The 19,615-nt window shown below is 37.6% G+C and overlaps 1 protein-coding gene and 1 non-coding gene across 4 annotated transcripts in view; both read left to right on the forward strand.

The window, feature by feature from the left end:
• Positions 1–11,195: 11,195 nt before the first annotated feature.
• Positions 11,196–19,615, forward strand: part of SNX13 (sorting nexin 13) — a 119,399-nt gene continuing 110,979 nt past the window's right edge. The window contains exon 1 of one of the 3 annotated variants that reach the window (XM_033088314.1): positions 11,196–12,572. In XM_033088314.1, coding sequence (XP_032944205.1) covers positions 11,973–12,572 — 600 coding nt within the window. In that variant the 5' untranslated portion in view covers positions 11,196–11,972. The remainder of the gene's footprint in view (positions 12,573–19,615) is intronic. The other 2 variants (XM_033088312.1, XM_033088313.1) reach the window with 2 other exon arrangements.
• Positions 18,170–18,305, forward strand: LOC117012598 (small nucleolar RNA SNORA48). Its single transcript, XR_004421202.1, has one exon. It is a non-coding gene; the product is annotated as a small nucleolar RNA SNORA48 (small nucleolar RNA).

Raw genomic sequence — 19,615 nt, forward strand, 5'->3', positions numbered from 1 at the left:
TAAAATTAATCAAATCCAAGTTCCATGGCCACCTTTGTGGCAAGGGAGGCAGAGTCTGTAACTAGAAAAAGAGGATAGATCACCTTAAAAACTATAACCAATATCAATGGATCCTTGCATTAAGAATCTCAGAACTAGAAATAAGTGCCAAGAAATTGCCTTTTTCAACCTTTTATCTGAGAACTCTTTCAAGTCATAACCAATCCAATGTAAGACTGGAGGAGAAGGAAATAAGATGACAACCAATGGGTAAACTGAGGCTATGTGAAGGAGCTCAAGAGAAAGTCAGTGGTAGACAGTGGTGGGCTAGTAAACTGGATCCCTGGGGAAAAGTATATGATATATTTATAAGTGCCTATAAAATATATACTATACTGATATAAAGGATGAGTAGCATACAAATTATTTAAAATGCTACCATGCTCAATATTTGTATTATTTGCATCAATTGATTCTCTTCTAATGCTTTCGTTGAATTCTGCTGAATTCTTGTATCCTCGCTAAAGTATGATTACAATGAACAAACAAGTGTTTGATGAACATGAATGTTGCTTGATGTTTTCTTTTTCCTTAACAAGTAAGATGTTAGTTAGAAATTCATTCACTGGTCAACGGTACGAGCAACTTCTTTTCTGAATTGGATAATAGGTTTTTAATACTCGAAGGATAGTTCCTAAGCGTTGTGTGTGTATTATTCACAATATAATAGTTAGTCATGACACCTTTTCCGTGTAATATACATTATTAAAATGTTCTTGATCACTTCCTTCATTCTAGAAAATCCACAAAATAATTATTCAAGCCTTGATTTGTAATATTTACCAATTTCTATCATGCACATGCTCCTACGCCAGCCTGTTTAAGCTACAAACAACATCCCTAAACAAAGAGTTGGGAAGAGATGTGAACTAGCATACAATTCTATTTTTACCATACAATAAACATATGTAACCTCAAAAACATAGATAATAGCAAAAAAGTAGTCATCAAAAACACAGATAATAGTAAAAAGTAGTAAAATAATTAGGAAGTGAAGACTTTTGAGTATTTACTACCTGTGTTTTATAATTTACGTAATTGTAAGCTTGTAAACTTTAATTTTTAATAATGTCAATATCTAAAAACTGCCTAGTAAAATTCCAAGAATTTCAACAACTGCCACTAGTTCAGGAGCCAGTCTGAACCAGTTCCAGCGTATCACCTATGATGGTTTGCATGATTCTAATGAAGAAAAGGGCACTTAAGAAATAACAACTTTGAGTTATTATAAAATAGAGAGCTGACATGTGAAATCAAGCTTCCTCCATGGAATCAGTATGATTTATTGAAAACAATATACTCAATAATATAGCTAGGTGGATAGCCAGGATTAGATACACTCAAATTGAATGGCTTTACTTTATAGCTTGACAAGTTTTAGATTATTCACCATTTTGGATTTTTCAAATCCTTTATGTATCGGTGCAAATGATTGAGAGGTTATTTTTATCATATTTACAAGAAGTGTAATTTCCAGAAGCTTTATATTTTCGTTAGAAAAGGAAGCAAAAGCAGAATCTTTGAAAGCTTTTCTGCTCCTTCAATGTGTGTGATTAAAATCTAGCTTCCATTTCTTCACATTATAAACTCTATCAGAATCTCTTTCATACTTTAATAATATTTAAAAAAAACTGTACTAGACAGAGACAATGAACACTAGGAATATGCTATTTATCTTAGATATACTGCTGTCTTTCAGTGAATATTGAATATGATTTGGCTAAGAAGCCGGAATAAAGGAAAATAACAGTGTGAAACACTTTTGATATTTTACTTTTGTGTATTTAGCATTCAACGCAGAAAATTCTGCTTGTTGGCTTTCCAGCAACTCAAACTCTTATGTGCTTTAAGCAATAAAAGAAATGGATAAATGAGAGTCATTTCTGAATAAATTAATTTGAAAACTGGATAGTAGTTGTGTCACTTAGTAATTATTTTGTCTTTGATGTTATGTCGAGTACAGTCTTGTTGCTTTTAAATATTGTGCAGTTGTAAAACCTATTGGTTTTCTCAGTCTATGTTTTAAATTTTAGTGTCTTTATTTCTTAAAATGAGCAAAGAAACACATAATTATGCGAGATACAGTATACCAAACATGTTTTTAAGGAAAATTGGTTAGGAAGAAAAGGAATAAGAAATGGGACTAGTAAGTAAGGAAAAGATAGTATGGACCTTAGGAGAAAAATCATCAGAAATGACTGAAAATAATGAAAATAAATTTACAGTAGTTGTCTGCAATGTCAAAAATGGGAGACTTTGAAATGAAACCTGGACTTAGCTTCTTGTAATATCCACGTGCTGCAGCAAAATAGGCCTGCTGATGGAGTTAGTGTATAATTTGCACTTTGTGGTTTGCTCTTTTTGATGGTTACAGATCACAGGGTCATCCATTTCTGCTCTAATGGGCTCCGAGAGGCAGCCTAGGACCATGGTCATGAAAGGGACTAGGGATTCGCCTAAGGAGGAAGAGGAAGAGTTGATTAATGCTAGGCTTATCAATGTCAGAAGCAGACGAGGAGCAGGAGATGCAATTGGTCTAGAAAAGCACAAAAGCATAGTCCTCTGAGGGAGAAAAGCGAAGGAGAACAGAAGGAACATAGCTCAAGTCTGACAACTCCCTTGGAAAGGGAGGCAGACTGAAAGAAATGGACCTGATCCTCTTAAGTTACAGCAGAGGCATGGCCCGAGGCAGGGGCCAATAGGCATGAGCGAGATACATAAAATCATATGTCAACAATAACGAGGGCTCAAGTGGGCTCTGTGAGATTAGCTGAATGAATGCATAATGGACGTCAAGCAATGAGAAACATTAAATAAATATGTGAGATTAGCATTTTACAATCAGGGTAGGTAAACTGTATTTACATTAGAGTAGAAATATGGTTAGATTTTGACAAATTAATAGAAGAAATCAGATGAAACTCTATTGGACTCATACTCTTGTCTCTTCTTATATGAAAGAAAGGGGAAAGGGGATAAACTGGAAAAACAAGTCATCATGTAGTTTAGATCCTCATAAGATTTGGACTGTGAAAAGCAGGAAATACTTGGGAAAAAGAGATAGGCTTTTATTGGCCATTCAAAGAGGAGATTAACTCTTAGATCCGAGGCCGAGCTTGTGGGAGGTATAGTAGAAAAAAGAGTAAGTTTCAAGTCAGAGAAGTCTAGACTCAAACTTATTGGCTATTTATTACGGGATAACTCTAAGGCAAATTAAATAACCTTCTGAGCTTTCATTTCCTCATTTTAAATGTAGGGCTAACAATACTCGCCCTGAGGATTAAAGGTGGTCAGGTACATAATGCACCTGGCACAGAGGAGGTGTTTAATAAGCATTAGTTTCCTTATTTCCCAATGAACTGTACAGTGTGGGAAACTCCATCACAGGTGAGAAGCACCTGTCAGACATCCCCAGGGTAAAATTTGCTCCACAGTCCAGGTGACCAGAAAGTCATTCTTTGATACAATTTCTGAGCCAAACATCTGATGTACTCCCTCCTCAGTTTCCAATTTGGCCACATACTTTGGTAATGACTATTGAAATTCTGGAAAGGCTCTCAGGATTTTTAAAGCAACAGGTCCTTGACTTTGGTTCATTCCTGTTTTATTCACCTTTTTTTCTATTCCATTAACTTCCTTAGTTTTCTTCTCTGGTAATTTAGATGGAACAGGGTCTTCAGCCAGTACCTCTCTCCCTCCCAGAAATCTTTAAGTGCTCTGTGTGTGCATGTGTATCTAATCTGTCACACCCAGGCCATGATTTATTAAAGTGGTTTTCCTTAAAAAAACATGTAACTATTGAGGCTCTACTTACGTAATATCACTTAAAACAGTCGCCTTCTCTGGGAGGTGGGGCAGAGAGGGTGAGAATTTCTCAGGTTAGACACTCTCTGCTCTCAGAAAGTAGAGGTAGAGAGTATTTTATTCAGGGTATGTATTGCTAGCTGCCATAACAACTACCCATAATAATAAAAAAAATCCGTCACTCATGTACATTCCAAAGATTTTTTTTGATCTAGTGGACAGGTTCTCTTGTGGGGTCCATCTTGAGTCTCTATTATCTCAACCAGTAGCATCCAAGGTCACCTTGGAATGTAGAGAGGGAAGAGGATTGCTACATTCCATGGATATGAGCTAGTTACACTACCCCACCTACACAGGCAGGATTTGTAATCTCCCTCAGTGCTCAGGAGGAAAATGAAATGACTAGGTCAACACAGCATCATCACGCCACAGAATGATTTAAAGAAATATTATGAATCATTCCCTCTTTCCCAAAAGCCAATAGCTCATAGATTAACAACTTGCTGCTAAACACAAAAATGAAATTTGGAAGACAGGAATTCAATTATATTTTCACAGCATAGAGTTTAAGTGTAACCAAAATTTCTGGTATAACCATAAAGTATAAACTGGATGAATTACCCGGAGACACAGTTTCAAACAAAATAAAAGCTCTTGTTTAAGAAATCAACAGTGTTTCACAGAGTACTACAACACAATTAAGATGGTGATAATATATAACTTAATTTCAGGTCAACAAAAGTACATTAAAAATAATTCTGTAATTCTTATTTTAAACTTATGATAGCCAAACTGGCGTGTGTGCGTGTGTGCGTGTGTGTAATTTTAAGCACAGTATATACCACAGTAATATTTTATACAGATTTGCCTGCCAGTGATATTTCTCCCATCAGTTTCCTTCCCTAGACAGTGCAAACAATAATATATAAAGAGTAAGATGGCTTATATTGATCATAAGATTTGAAGGGAAAGCCAGATCTCATCTATTTCTCCTTCCCCCCTTTCTTTGAAGCTAAATTGTATCAGGCAAAAATGTAAAGATGATGAATATCCTCTTTGTACCTTCTAACCACTAGAGCAGGGGTGTCCAAACTGCGGCCCCCGGGCCAACTACGGCCCACAATCCATTTTTAATTGGCCCGCAGCAAATTCCAAAAATATATTTAATTTGCTTAAATAAACCAGGTGAGGCAATACGTACTTCACCTCGAGTGAGTGGCCCGGCCGTTTGTGTATTTTACCGCATATGGCCCTTGGTGAAAAACGTTGAAAACAGTTTGGACAGCCCTGCACTAGAGGTTGAGTGGTAATATGTAGTACAGTGTGAATTCTATAACCCTGTGATCTTTAAAATTTGAATAGTTAGCTCATTTAAGTTTCAGTGAATACAATAATGTATAAACAAGTGAGCAAATTACATGATTCTATTAGAGGATTCTCTGGTAAATAGCCAATCATATGCTTTTACCCAGAAGGCAGACATCTCACTTATAGAAACACAGTTTTAAAAACTGGATTCCTTCATTCATCCTCCTGCCACGCCTACCAATAAAAACACACACAGGTCCCACTCAAGGCAGAACATTAAGCTCTCTGTGAACAACAGAAAACACACTTCCCCAGCAACAGGAAAACCCGAAAAGGACATCTATTTTTAAAAATAAAATGTGAAGCCCTCAGCATTTTGCTGATATAGTGAACAAGATAAATCTTATCCATTCAAATTTGGTGAATGACCTATAGAGTTCAAGAATAAACAGCCTAATTTTACGTGCTTTTTATTTATTTGGTTTTTATACACTGGCCCTTTTCTTGACATTTCTGCTGATTTCTTTGTTCATGGGTATTTACACAGGTGACCATGACAAGGAAGGAGGTGTCTCATTTTAAGTGGAAAGGTGGTAATTCAAGTTCATTACCATATGCAAAAACAGTTCACAGCAGAGTGTGTCTCTGCTTGGTAGCAAGCTTTTTTTAAAAAAGGTGATGATGAATATACTTGCTGAAGAAAAGTGATAAGAAAATGAACTGTAACTTACTTGCTATCATAACTACCACAGTTTTAAAATCAAAAGAAACCTTAAAGAGCGTTTGATCTTGAGCCACAAGACATTTCCTAATGCTTTAAATAACAACTGACTATATGAATGTACACGGCATATTAGTATTAATCTAATTATATGTTTCAACTTCTTAACTTTACAGGAAAAGATACTGAAGCTTAACAGATGAGGAATTTTCACTCTAAGGTTTCATTCTATTTAATTGCAAAGACAGAACCACAATACAAATCCTCTCAGGCTTCTGTTCTTTTCATTCCACAGCCAATATTATGGAGCATATATCTAATAGCTCTTTCACCTAACTGTGTGTTCATCTACTACAAATAGTTTTAAATTTAAAAATTTTATTGAAAACAGAAAGATAACCATATACGTAAGTGTGAAGGCAGGTCAACGTAACTTTGTGCCAATTAACGTAATATATTACCATTTAAAAACAATAGTGATTCTTAGAATACTTTTATTTTACCTTAGTTAAGCTAGTAAAGTAGGAAGCAATATAATAACAGTCTTTGATTTCACCTTATTCTGTAAAAATGGAACGAGCTGAGGTAAGCCTTAAATGTTGGGACGTATTAGGTTTTTGTCTATGAGTACTGATTCCTTTTCTCATTTCCTCCTTTGGTTCAAAGCAAAAACAGGAGGACAAAGGTCCATCATAGTTCTTATGATTCATGAAAGAAATTGGGGACAAGATCATTGAAAACTTTTAGTTTTTAAAGTTAACTTATTTAGTATACTTGAAGACACAATATATATAATACATATTGTTCTGAATTATATAATTATATAGGATACATGTACACACATACATATATGTATATATTTCATTTTTTCTTCATTCAGTATTCACTCTACTACTAGTTGTGTTAACTTGGGCAAAAAAACTTTAATTCTTTCTACCTCAGTTTCCTCATTTGTAAAATGGGAAGAGTAACAGTTCCTGTTTTATAGGATTGTTGTGAAGCACTTAGAACAGAGCCTGGCATATGGTAAGAACGTAATATTAGGTATTATAGTGAATTATATACCTAATATGTATGCACGCATGTCCTTATTGATATCTCTATCTATATCCAAATGAAATTTCTTCTATAAAATCATCAGTTGTTTAGGTCTATAAATAAAAATGTAAAAATAATTTCATTATGCATATCCTTTTTCCTTATGTTTTAAGGCTGTGAAACTGTTCTGTATGATATACCACTATGCATTTGTCAGAACTCAGCACAAAGAGTGAAACTTAATGTATGCACATTTAAAAAATCAAATCATTTAGGAGGTTGGGGAATCTCAAGAAAGAAAGTGGACTGCAACAAGAGAATCTAACAGTATTACAAATGTATGAAACAAAGGGGATCTCACTGAAGGGGATGGAGAACGGTGCTGAACTAAGCAATTTTGGAAATGATTGAAGTTTTTAAGACAAAAGGAGCTGCATCTAGACATTGTACTCTAGTTGATCAAGTTGTTTTCAAAGGGGGTATTGGCTAATAATTCTGGTACTACTATACGTGTACCCTGAAATTAAATGAATAGCAGATTGTAGGAACCAGATTTCTCACGGTTGGGAGTGAGAATTCACAGATTAGCAAAGGGGAGATGATTCATCCTAGAATGATCCATCTAGTAATGGGTTAGTTGGACACATTAGTACAACGTATATTTAGCTTAATGTAGATACAGATGGTTCCAAACAGAAATATTCATAGATAGGTGTTCATATATGGATTAGTGTACATGCATATATTTCCTTGCTTTGTCAACTGCACGGGATCAAAAGAAAGGACACCTTGAGCAGTAAGGAACACATCTAGCGCATAGATCTTGATTTCTAATGACATTCTCCAATAAAGGAGCCAAAGTTCCTTAGAAAAATGGCTGAGTATAGGACTGGGGTATGATGAGTCTGGAGTATTTTGTAGTAACAGATAGTAAAGAAGTGCTCAAAAACCAAAACAAAGAAAAAAACCACCCTACATTGATGGGAATTTATTAAAAGAATATAGGACCACTGAACGAGGGCTCCCAATAGCCAAAGCTGGGACAATTTGAGCAACAAAATAGTACTGGATTTAACCCAAAGTATAAAATAAATATAAATTAGTCCACACTCATATAAAAATGATTGAATCAATAAAAAAATGAAAACTTTCCTGTGCAAAATATTAATTCTTGTATATACTCCATCCTCAAGCAGGAACATAAATCCTTGCTCATTAAGTGTAGACTATGCATAGTGACTTCTTTCCAAAGAGTATAGTATGGAAAGGGGGAACAAAGAGTAAGTTTGCTGTGGAGAAACCTGGCAAACGCTACCTCAGCCAGGTGATCAAGATCAATATCAAGTGATAAATCATGTTGATAGTATGTATTCTTGATAAATGACCTGGGGCAAGTTACTAAACCTTTCATGGCCTCTGAGGGTAATAAGATCTACTGTGATGGTCTTTGTCAGTTGTTAAATAATATGCAAAATGCCTCCCACAGAACCTGGCCCAAAATAGGTACTGAAAAATAGTATTCATAATTGAGAATTAAATGTTTGAAAAGTGCTCTAGGTCCAACTATTGTGACGTAAAATATTTATTTTAAACATAATTGACTGGGGTTGCCAATGATCTAGTAATACCTGAAATATACTACAGACCTTTACATACGTGTGTGTGTGTGTGTGTGTGTACATATGTATAAATAATACGTCCCTTTCTCTTTAGATCTTGGTACTGTTGTGGAGCTATTATTGAAGAAACTTGTGATCATTATTGTTATGGATTCATCTGCGGTTAGCAAAGCTTCATATTATTTGTCTCTGCCTCTTAGGCTTGAGTTGCCTCAGTTATTTCCTCAAAACAACATGCAAGAAAAAAATGCATGCTGGGATATTTGAAGCTAAACATCAGAATACTCAAAAATGCCCTGAGATTTCTGCTTACTGCTGCCCTACTAAAGCTGCAACAAAGAATTGAGATATCCAGCTGTTGTTTGTTCTTAGAATGTGTCTCCCCTGTTGGCAATGCATTATTTCAATACTGATTCACTGGCTTTGAAACTGGACCTTGTTAATGAATACATAGTACTATTTAATGTTCAGTAGAAGTGGTAGGTGACATTGATGACATTGCATTATGAAGAAACTGGAGTTAATAAAGGGTTTAAGAAATCAAAACACTAAATGTGACAATTGTTTGATAGATGCAAGTTGCTTAGGAGGTTGATACTATACTTTTCCAGTTTCTCAGAAGAAATTATACCCAATTTTTGACAACCTGGATATGTAGCAGAATTTTGTGTTTAAAACTAAAACATAAGCAAACTGGATATTGTGAATTATTGTTTGGAGGTTTAGAAATCACTGGCAGTGGCCTGTTTAAAAGCATGACTCGATTTTTGCCTCTGACCTCTTTGTCATCCTTTCCTGTGTTAATTGGACAGATTGGACACTGCTGTTGGAGAATCAAACCTTTTGCAATGATAGACACAGATGTATCCTTATCATGTGTTTCTTAAGATGGATTGCTCCATTTTGTTTTAAATTTCTGATTGATAGCCAAAGAACCCAGCATCTCAGATCAGCCTGTCCCAGGTTTCCTCTGTAACAACTGATGCGATGTTTTTAAGACCACATGGAATGAAACTGCAATCTGCCAAATTAAAAGATTACGTACTTTTTTTTTTTTGAGCTAGTTGCTTCTGTAAGCCTTCTCTTGCCCAACTATATAACTCCTAAATTTCCTAACACTCTGAAATGACATACCTTATTCACTTTGCTGCTTCCCATGTTAGCAAATTAAATGCATGCTTAAGATATAAATATATATGTGCTTAAGATATTATACTATATGTGTGTGTGTGTGTGTGTGTGTATATATACACACACACACAGGAACCTATTTTATCTTTATTATCTCCCCTCCCATCACCACCGCTGAAAGTATCAGCAGGGAAGGGAAAGGTGTAACTCATAATTCTGTCATAAACTCCTCTCCAGCATTCTAGTGACAGCGAAAGTAATTCCCCCATAATTGCAAGATTAAGAACACACGAGATACGGCCAATATTTTAACAAAATTAATCTTTCAACATCAAGGAATTTATCAGTTTTAATTGGGCCTTTTCCTTTTGGGGTCTTTTAGGAAGTGATTCATCCATTCATTTAAGAAATATTGTCTACTATGTAGCATGCACTATTGAATTCTAGGTGCCGAGGAAACATCATTGAACAAAACAGAAAAATCCCTGACCTCATGGAACTTCGATTCTAGTGGAAGATATTAAGAAAAATAATAAGTATTTCTGTTAGAAGGTATAAGTGCTATGTAGAAAACTGAAACAAGGAAGGGAGGATGCTGGGTCTGGGGCAACATTTTAAATGAGATGGTCAGAGTAGGCTTCTTTGAAAAAGGTGAGGAAAGATGGCACAATAGTGCAGGATCTAGCCATGCAGTTATCTAGTGGAAAGATCTTCCCTGATAAAGAGAACAGTCAGTGCAAAGGCCCCAGGGCAGGAGGATGCCCTGCTGTCATAAGAGCAGGGTACTGGAGTAAAGTACTTACGAGTAGAAACGAGGTCGAGACAGGTGGATGTAGGGTGGGATTTGGGAGGCGAGGTTTTATAGGTCACAGAAAAGACCCTGGCTGAGAAAATGAGAGCTAGTGAATTTGGCTTGCTCCGAGATCTACAAACTTCTAAGCGTTAAAAGCATATCTATGTCATATTACAGATTGGTATAAACCTCAAGTTGTGTCTACACTTAATTTACCACCTTTTAAATAAGTGAAAATGCCTTCTGGAATGGGAAAAACATACGAAGACAATTAAATACGCAGGCCAGACACCCAAATTACAGTTTTAATTCACTAGCAAGTATCTTAAATATTAACGAGTCTCCTTCTGTTTTCTTATTTACAGGTTGGAACAGTATCTTTTTCCAGGTTCCTTGTTGTCTCTTGTATCTTATTTTCCCTTAATATCTTAGTCCAGATAGTATTTTCCAATCTTATTTCCTATTCACGGTTTAATCTGTCAGTACCAGTAACATATTTTGTGGTGTTGCAGGTCAGAATTTTGCTGGCCTAGAAATATGGAAATTACATACAGTAGATTAAAACAACAAAAACTAATTGGCCTCAATTATTTGAATTGAGTAAAATCAGGATTTTTCTTTAATTTCTGCCTGACGACCTAAGTAAACCATTTTATTTCCTTGGTGAGGACACAATACAAGAGATAACACAAGGTTTGTTAATGTCTTTACTTAATGTTTTAAGATTGTAAGAGTAATGCATTAAATAAATTTCAGTTACCCAACAGCACTAGGTGTTGCTAAGGAAGGAGGGCGGGGAGGGGACACACTGGTAACGGGGAAGGAACCACCGGCCTTGGTTTTCCAAAATACCTTTGTGACCCATGGAGGGAGAGAGAGAGGATTTCTGCATGTCAAACCTGAAAATTTACTTTTCAGTTTCCTTGGAAACTGGTTTCTACATCAGGGTAACATACTTTGGCACCAGGTTCAGCAAAACTACTTTCTTTACCATTGGGGTAGAAGTGACTGCCTCCAATTCCCCACGTTGTAACTACTGGCAGGTTCCGAATGGTGTTTCAGGGGCTTGTATGCACACTGCGTTCCAGAATTCAGTCCCATTGAAGTTGGGGCTGTTTACAATGGCACCTACTGAAATTTGCTCACCTTGGTACGCAAACACATCGGATCAAGAGACCAGTAAAGCTGCAGAGGGATGGCTGTTAAAAAGCAGAAGTGGCTTTAATCTTTTTAGGTCTCTAAGCCCTCATTGTTATACAGGTGCTGGCCAATCAACTAATCAGCGACAGTCCTAACTGCTGGGATCAGGGTAAAGCTGATACGCCTGTATCAGTTCCACAACCTGTCGCGCACCCCAGTAGAGAACACACTGAGGATTGATAAGGACAAAGGAAAGTTTCTATCAAAGTTTAGGACAGAGGGACAGAGCGGGGAGCAGTTTCAGATCACAGTTAAGGCCCAAACCGGAGAGGAAGCCAAACCTCCCGCGTGCTCTTCGGTCGCCTCGGGGGCCAAGGAAATGCGACAGGCAAGTTTTTCTACAGGACTTCTGCCGCCTCGTCCTCGAGAGGCGCGAGCTCCGCAGCGCCGTCAATCGAAGGCTCGGCCTCTGCCGGTCTCCCTCCACCCCAGGGCTGGCCGACCCCGGCGTGCGGCGGAGGACGAGCGGCTCCCGCAGGCGTGCACGCCGGCTACCCGGCTAGCTTGGCGCGGGGGCCTCCCTTCACTTCCCGCGGTCCCCTGTCCACCTGGGCGCCCAGGTCCGGAAAGCTCGCTGCGGGCGCAGAGTGGGTCACCCAGAGCCCTTCTCCGCTCCCCCGCGCGCCGGCGCTATGGAGACAGTCACGAGACGCCGGCGGTTCCTGCGCCCGCCAATGGGAACGCACGTCGCGGGGAGACGCAGACGTCGCTCTTCCAAGATGGCGGCGCGTCCGTCGCGAGCAGCCGGGCCCGGGGGAAGCCAGCGAAGCCGAGTAAAGCCGCCGCCCGGGAAAGGACTGAAGGAGCTGTTGCCACCGTTGGCGGCGGCTCAGGCAGTTTTCGCTGCTGCTACGGCTGTTGCCATGCGGCGAGGCTAGGGAGGAGCTCACTTCCCCGGGGTGTAATAATGTTAACAGAGGTAAGCGGCGACGGCGGCCAGTGTTTACCTGTAAAATGGGGAAGGGGCCCGCGCCAGCCCGTCAGAGAACATCTTTTCTCCGCTGGCTGGCCCGACCCTCCGCAGCGGGCCCCAGAGCCCGAGGGGCAGCGGGTATCCTACAAGTGCTCCCTGAATAGGAGCTGTGCTGACTCAACAGAGCCCCACCACCTCCTGCTGCCTGTGTCTCTTCTTTCGCAGTTGCCACTTGCCCGTCGCCCCGGCACTGGTCTCCCCCTTGCTGTCGCTGCCTCTTAACTCATCGCTTCTTTCGTGCGCTGCTCTATGGCAGCGTTAGTCTCTCTGCCTTGCCGCTGGTTCCTGCTCCCCTACGGTTTGCCCGAGGTCTCCCTTCAGTCCCTGGCCTCCAGGGCCCTCCACTTCCAAGCTCGGTCAGCATCCTGGGTTTGCCCCTCGTCCAAACCGGTTTGTGTCCCACCCCCACCTTACTTGAGGTGGACCTTCTTTTACCATCAGCGACATTTGGGTAACCCCCTCTCCCACGCCAGTCACCGTTCGCTGAAATCGTGGGGATAAAGTTCTGTTTAGCCTCTACCTTCTTGATTTGCTTAAGGCTCCCTTGGTACTCTTCAGTGGAAGTTTTTTCCCTTGGACCTGAAATGGAAGTAGGGCAACTATGTGATTAGCCAATCGGTTTCTCTTTTCTAGTGCCTGATGTTCATTGCAAAAAGACTTTTTGAAGTAGACTTTGCCTTTATTAGCAATACTTTGAGGGGAAGAACTAAATTGATGTAACTAGATGCTTGACCCAGTTATATGCTGGTGCAGGCATCACTGAAGATAAATTCTGAAGCTTGTGGATTTCAGGAAATATTTTAGAAGCTGCTCTCTTGCAGTCCAGTGAGGATTGCGATGTCAGCTGTCAGGGACTAGTTTGGGTATCCTTGGGGCTGAACTGAGGACAGGAAACAACTTTAATCAGCAATGGGAAGTATTCTTACTTGGGCCATAAAGGAAATAAAAACGTTTGTGGATGAGTGGCTTTTGTTGTGTGAAAATGTGATAATAAAGGACTTAACTTGCCTTTCCAACTTGATTAACTCTGAGAAACTTCCTACTTTGCTATTTGTACTTAATAATCTATGCATAGAACCTGACATATGATGTGTCTGATAAATACTGGTTGATTTTTAACGCAGGAACTACCTATTTCTAGTAGTTTGTAGTTCACTTTATATTTCTAAATGCCACAGATTTTTTCATTCCCAAAGTGTATTTCATTCCCATAGATTATGGTTATATCAATCATAAGGTTCTGTTGTCATTAGCAGTATTAGGTTAAAAACCAAAAAGCCTTATAAGTACCGGAAGTTCTGTTTGTACCTCCAGTATGATATTTTGGTGGGAATCATTAGCCTTATAATAAGTTTTCAGTGGTGTTTCTAATGTACAGTATTTTATGAGGTGGTCTTTTGATAAAATTTGGCTTAAGTTAGCACATTTTAAAGAGTTGTAATCCTTTCACCTAAACTCATTGTAAAATGATAGTGTCTTGATTGGGAAAGATTGAATTTTCTAAGCTTCTGTATTTTTAAATAATTGTGTGTTTCAGTGAAATATATTAAACAATAGGTCAATGATAGGAAGATATATTTTAGTGCTTTGTGTGTGTGTATGGTGCACAGCTTGTAATCGACAGTGCCAGACTTCTAACCTTGGTAGTCCCTGCCTAGTCTGTTAACCACTACCCTGAATTGCCTCTCCAAAGGTCCAGAAGAAAGGGAACTTGGATCTTATTTATGATTTTTAGTAGTCATTTTATAGATTAGAAAACTGAAGTCCAGAGACTTGTCCAAGCTCAAACAATTTTTAGTGGCAAAGGTGAAACTAGATAGAAAACTGAAGTCCGGAGACTTGTCCAAGGTCAAACAATTATTCGTGGCAAAGGTGAAACTAGAATCCCATCTCTTGACTGTCAGTAGAACTCTGACCATTTTGCTCTCTCTCAATGAGTAGTTTTCAGCTCTTTTGATAAATTTTAAAATATATTACTTTCTTGTCTGAATATGGTCAGGGTGATAAACTGAAAGTTATTATCACTTGAGAAAGACTTTTTGCTTTTACCTTAGCTTTTTTAAAAAAAAAAAAAACGAGGCTCAGAAATGCTCCTTTTTTGAAATATTATAGGTACAAAATTTTACTTAATATTGGTTACTAAAATTTAATAGTCTGGGATTCGAATTTTGCTGCTTCTCTTCGTACTAACTTTAGATCAGCAAGTTTTGGGAGTGTAATTTAATTTGTGTTAGTTGTCAAACTGTGTAATGATGAATTGTGTTATGATAGATTCTTATGTTTGGTAAGCATACTCTGAGCTCAGCAAGTGGTGAGTAGTTGGACTATCTGCTTGGTTCTTTTACACGTCACCATTGCGGTATGTGATACTATCTCCAGTAGACCAATGAGGAAACCGAGATTGGAGATTGAGAGTTAAAGTAGCTTGCTTAAAATCATGTAACAAGTGGTGGAGCCAGCTGTCACACCTAGGTCCTGGCTCTTATTCCAAATTGTGTGTTTTTATGGCTCAGTATGGAATGCATCATTAATTTTTTGTAGCTGATAATCAACAGTATACTATTTTTAGGCTTTTTTAAAACCAAGGTGGGGATTCCAAGTATGTGGATACATAATAACATAATGATGATAAACATTCATGTGAAACTTTTTCAGTTTTGTCAAAATAGATCTTTGAAACCTTTTCGAAGAAACCATGTAAGTGATCAACTAAGGGCTACATTAAGTTAAGCTAAAAGAGAAAATTACTCAATTGAGCAAATATGTACATTGAACTTTGAAACCTGTGAAATATGATTGATTAGTATGAACTGAAAATATAGCTCCAGTAGGTTGTCTTGAATTTTTTTTAAACGTTCAGTTATTTTTTCTTTGCTACTGTCTTTGCTGCTGTTAGGACTTCTTACTCTTAATGTCACTTTTACTACATTTGGCAAAAAATTTGTCGTAGTATACTTGAAAATTATTTGTTTAATACCTACTCACCTTTAACCACCGCCCCCCCCCCCCCCCCAAATAAGAGTAAACTTCCATATATCAGAATTAGTTAGGTATGGGATGTTTACCTGATAATTTGTTTCAATTAATCTGAATGGTCACAGCATTGAATATAATGAAATGTGTATCAGTGAGTTTTCATTAAACACAGTTTTAAACATTTTTGATGTTTTAAAAGCTATTGGGGTTATTACTCTGAGCATTTATTATCACAGAGAACCAAAGGTATAGAGGATATAGGAAAACATGCAGAATTTGTACCAGTGCTATGGCATACTCTGGAGCTTGTTTTTATTATACATAAAACCAATTACCAGCCTGTTGACACTTGTCTTGTGCTTTTAAAAATAGTGAATAAAAATTTAAGTTATTTAAACTTAATGGTTGTAATTGTTTGGGTTGTGTGCAAACATTAGTAAATGTTAAATAAAATGGTTTATAAAAATAAAATGGTCTTACATTGCTTCCATCCTGATTTATTGATTTATGTATTAGCAATAATTCCTTATTTTGTGGTTAACAAATACGCTACAGGTGGGAAAAAGGTATAAACTGCAGCACTTTTAAAAGTCCCAGGTTAATAGTTGTTAAGGGAGTAAAATTTTGTTGTTCAAATAAATTTGGAAAATAGTTGCTTAAAGGAAGTTAAATAGGTTTCTTCCCTGGAGGACTGCTTAGAGCTTTTGGTAGGAGATTTACTCTCAAAGAAGGTGATAGAATTTTGCATCATATTGCAAAGTTGTTTAATTTAGTCTGTTTTTCTGGAGAACCCTGACTAATACAGAGATTTATATAGAGGGTCTTGTATTTCACTTTAGGAAATCCTGAAATGTGGTGAATTGTGCATCAAGGAAGAGTCTGTGGACTGCAGGGCTCTTTTTAAACACACACACACTCTCTCTCACACACACACAAACTGTTGCTTATAAGTGCTTAGTAAAAAATTAGGACTTGATTTTGTTGATTAGTGTATTTATTAATAGAAATACTCTTGGGATGGGTTAACTCTTAAACTACACGAGCTATTTAATTATTAATTAATGACATTGTAAAGGCTACTAACTAGAAAAAGAACCTTATAGCCATTGGCATTCAAAGGATATTAAGAGGGAGGAAAGATTTTATAAGGAGAGTGGAAGGATGTTACTATCTACAATGATCCTGGCTTGCCACTCCACACACAGCATTGTTTAGCATCTTTTGACAAGCCAAGTTGAATATTGCCAACCTTTTTTTCAAGCGTTTCAAAGGGCCTTTGTTCCCCCCTCCCCCACCGTGGAATCCAAGTTTTCAGAGAGTTTATAAGTAAATTATGTTTATTTAGTAATTATTTTCATTGTATATTTTGTTATTTCAGCACATATATGTCTTTTGTTCATCACTTTGTATCAGCAGCTAGCTAGTTAGTTGATAGAATTCCAAACAAAAGCAAAGGTGTGTGATTTTTTTAATTAAGCCCTACAATTTTATATTAGATAAACAATGTCCTCCATTAGGCATTTTGAAATATTACAGTAGAGGCTCTATATTTCTATCACTGTCCTTGGTAATTCTATGTTGGGAGATACTAGTATATCTGGCTCTAGTGTTCAGATGAATTGTTCGAAGGTTTGTTGACCAGTTTTCCATAGAAATTGATAAAGGATAGTTTTTTGTTCACTGTATTATGTTTTTGATTAAAACTATTGCATTAATTGCAAGTTTATGAAATTACTTCATTTTATTTGAGGAAATATGGAATTAAATTTGGGAGGACTGGGAAATAAGTAGAATTGTGTGTAGTTTTATAGATTAAAGGCATTGGTTTGTGTATCATAAAGCCACTGCAAAACATGGCTTTTCATCATTTATGTAGTAATTACCAGCATGTATATGGACTTTTGCAGATTATAAAGGGTGCTTTATGTCTTAATTTAATCACATTGTTAGATGTGCTGATGCTTACTTATATTTATTGTCACATCTAGTTTATGGAATAAAGAGAATTCTCTTAAAGGGAGAAGAAAAAGGGTATGGGAGGATGTTTGAAATACTCATAGACTGCTTTAGGTGGTATCAACTAAGCAGTGTGAGCTGAATAATAATGGAAAAGGAGGAGGGAGCATGAGCTTCTGGAAGAGGAATAAAATAGGTTCCATCATGGGGAAGAGGTACCAATGCTGGCCACTCACTAACTAGCCATTTGATGACAAAGCTAAAAGACTGTGGCATTCCCTGAGGTTCTCAGAGTATGGCTTTTTAAATTGTGTTTTGAAATTCTGTAGTTTCACAGACCATCACGTGCTCTCTCAATTGACAGTAATCTGATTGCCTTTATTTCCGGGTCAGTCTAATGTTGATATTACAATGCCTTAAATGTGTGTGAGGAGAGGGAACTTGGAGTTAAAGCAAGTGGAGACAGCTCTTAAACATACCGTTATCCAAAGTGGTTGAAATTGAGTGAATATACAGCTGGAGGCGTGGTAATGCATACTTATTTCTATCAACAACTTATACGTATGACAGTAGTGAGGTTAACACACAAATGACCTGTACGAATGAGTCCATGTCCGTGGCCTGGGTAGAGTGGCACCTGGTTTGGTGGTGCTTCTCTCACATCAGCCAGGGACAAAGTAACTCCTTGTTTATCCCAGCTTGGCTTTTGGTCTGTGCCCATGCCTGCTTTATGCCCTGGACACATGAATTAAAAAAAAAAAAAAAAGAATGAGTCCCAATTTCACCATTTATTTATGATGTGACATTGGGGAAGTTGTTTATTTCTGAGTTTTAGTTTCCTTCTTTGTAAAATTGGGATAATCATAGCACCTTCCTAAGCTGCTCTCACATTGTTGTAAAGATCAAATAAAGTGGAAGAGGGTATTTAACTCTTTGTGAACTGTCAATCGTTATACAAATATTAGTGGCTAATACATCAGGTTTTTTTTTCTGTTTTTTTTTTTTTTAATATGCCTTGCACTAATATGAATTCAAGTCCTAGGCTCCTAGGCTCACTAGCTTCTCAGTGGGTGGGTGGGTCACAGGAGAAACCTCCTTTGGGGGGTGGGAGAGGGGTGCAGGGAACAGACTAAAAGAAGTGACAGGAAAAAAATAGACTGAGAGCATGTCCTGCAAACTCGTAATGAGAGTCGTTTATTGTGTGGTTGGTAAACCGATTCCAAAGAATTCCTGAAAGGGAAGTTCCAAAAAATGTTTTGAAAAAGGTTTCTTCCTTGAAAGTTAGCAGTCATTTGTTTGTACATATTCTGAAATATTGGTGGGAAATCTTTTAATTTTAATCAACCCTGATAAATTTTTAAAATCCTGGTACATTCTTAAAAGGAAAAGGTGTTTAGGATAATTTTTATAAGGCTTTAGTTGTAACTTGTACTGGATATTAATTTTTGTGGATTAATTTGTTTACCAAACACAAATACACCTACTGTGTGGTAGGCACATGTTAAGTTCTGATGCTGAAGGGGTGAGTCAGACCTGAAACCTGCCCTCCGAAAATTCACTATCAGAATTAAATTGTGCCATTTTGGCCATAATTCAGTCAAAGCCTTGTTTGAAGTCTTTTGTCGGAATAAAACAAAAAGCATAATTAAAGGGTGAAAAATGAAGAAGAAAATGTTGGAGAAGGTAATTACTTGCATTAGCTTTATAATTCTAGGTAAAGCTACCAGTTTGGATGAGATGGCAGCTCTAAAAGGAGTTTCTCCTTACAACTGGAGTCCGCCCATCTCTACTGTCGGTGTTTGGTCAAAGCTAATTCACTGTGAGAAATGGGGGGGGAGGGGGAGGAAGAACAGATTCACTTATTTGCTTATTTTATGTTTCTTCCCTACTTGAATGTCAACTCCTGAAGATGGTGCTCACAGTTGTATTCCCAGTGCCTGGAATAGGGCTTGACACTTAGTATTCCTCATTAAATATTTGTTGAATGAATGTTGAAGATTCCCTCCAGTAAAATTAAGGTAAAAGTGAAAAATTACTAAGACAAACATTGTCCACAG

Source organism: Rhinolophus ferrumequinum, chromosome 20, assembly GCF_004115265.2.
Source record: "Rhinolophus ferrumequinum isolate MPI-CBG mRhiFer1 chromosome 20, mRhiFer1_v1.p, whole genome shotgun sequence".
NCBI lineage: Eukaryota > Metazoa > Chordata > Mammalia > Chiroptera > Rhinolophidae > Rhinolophus > Rhinolophus ferrumequinum.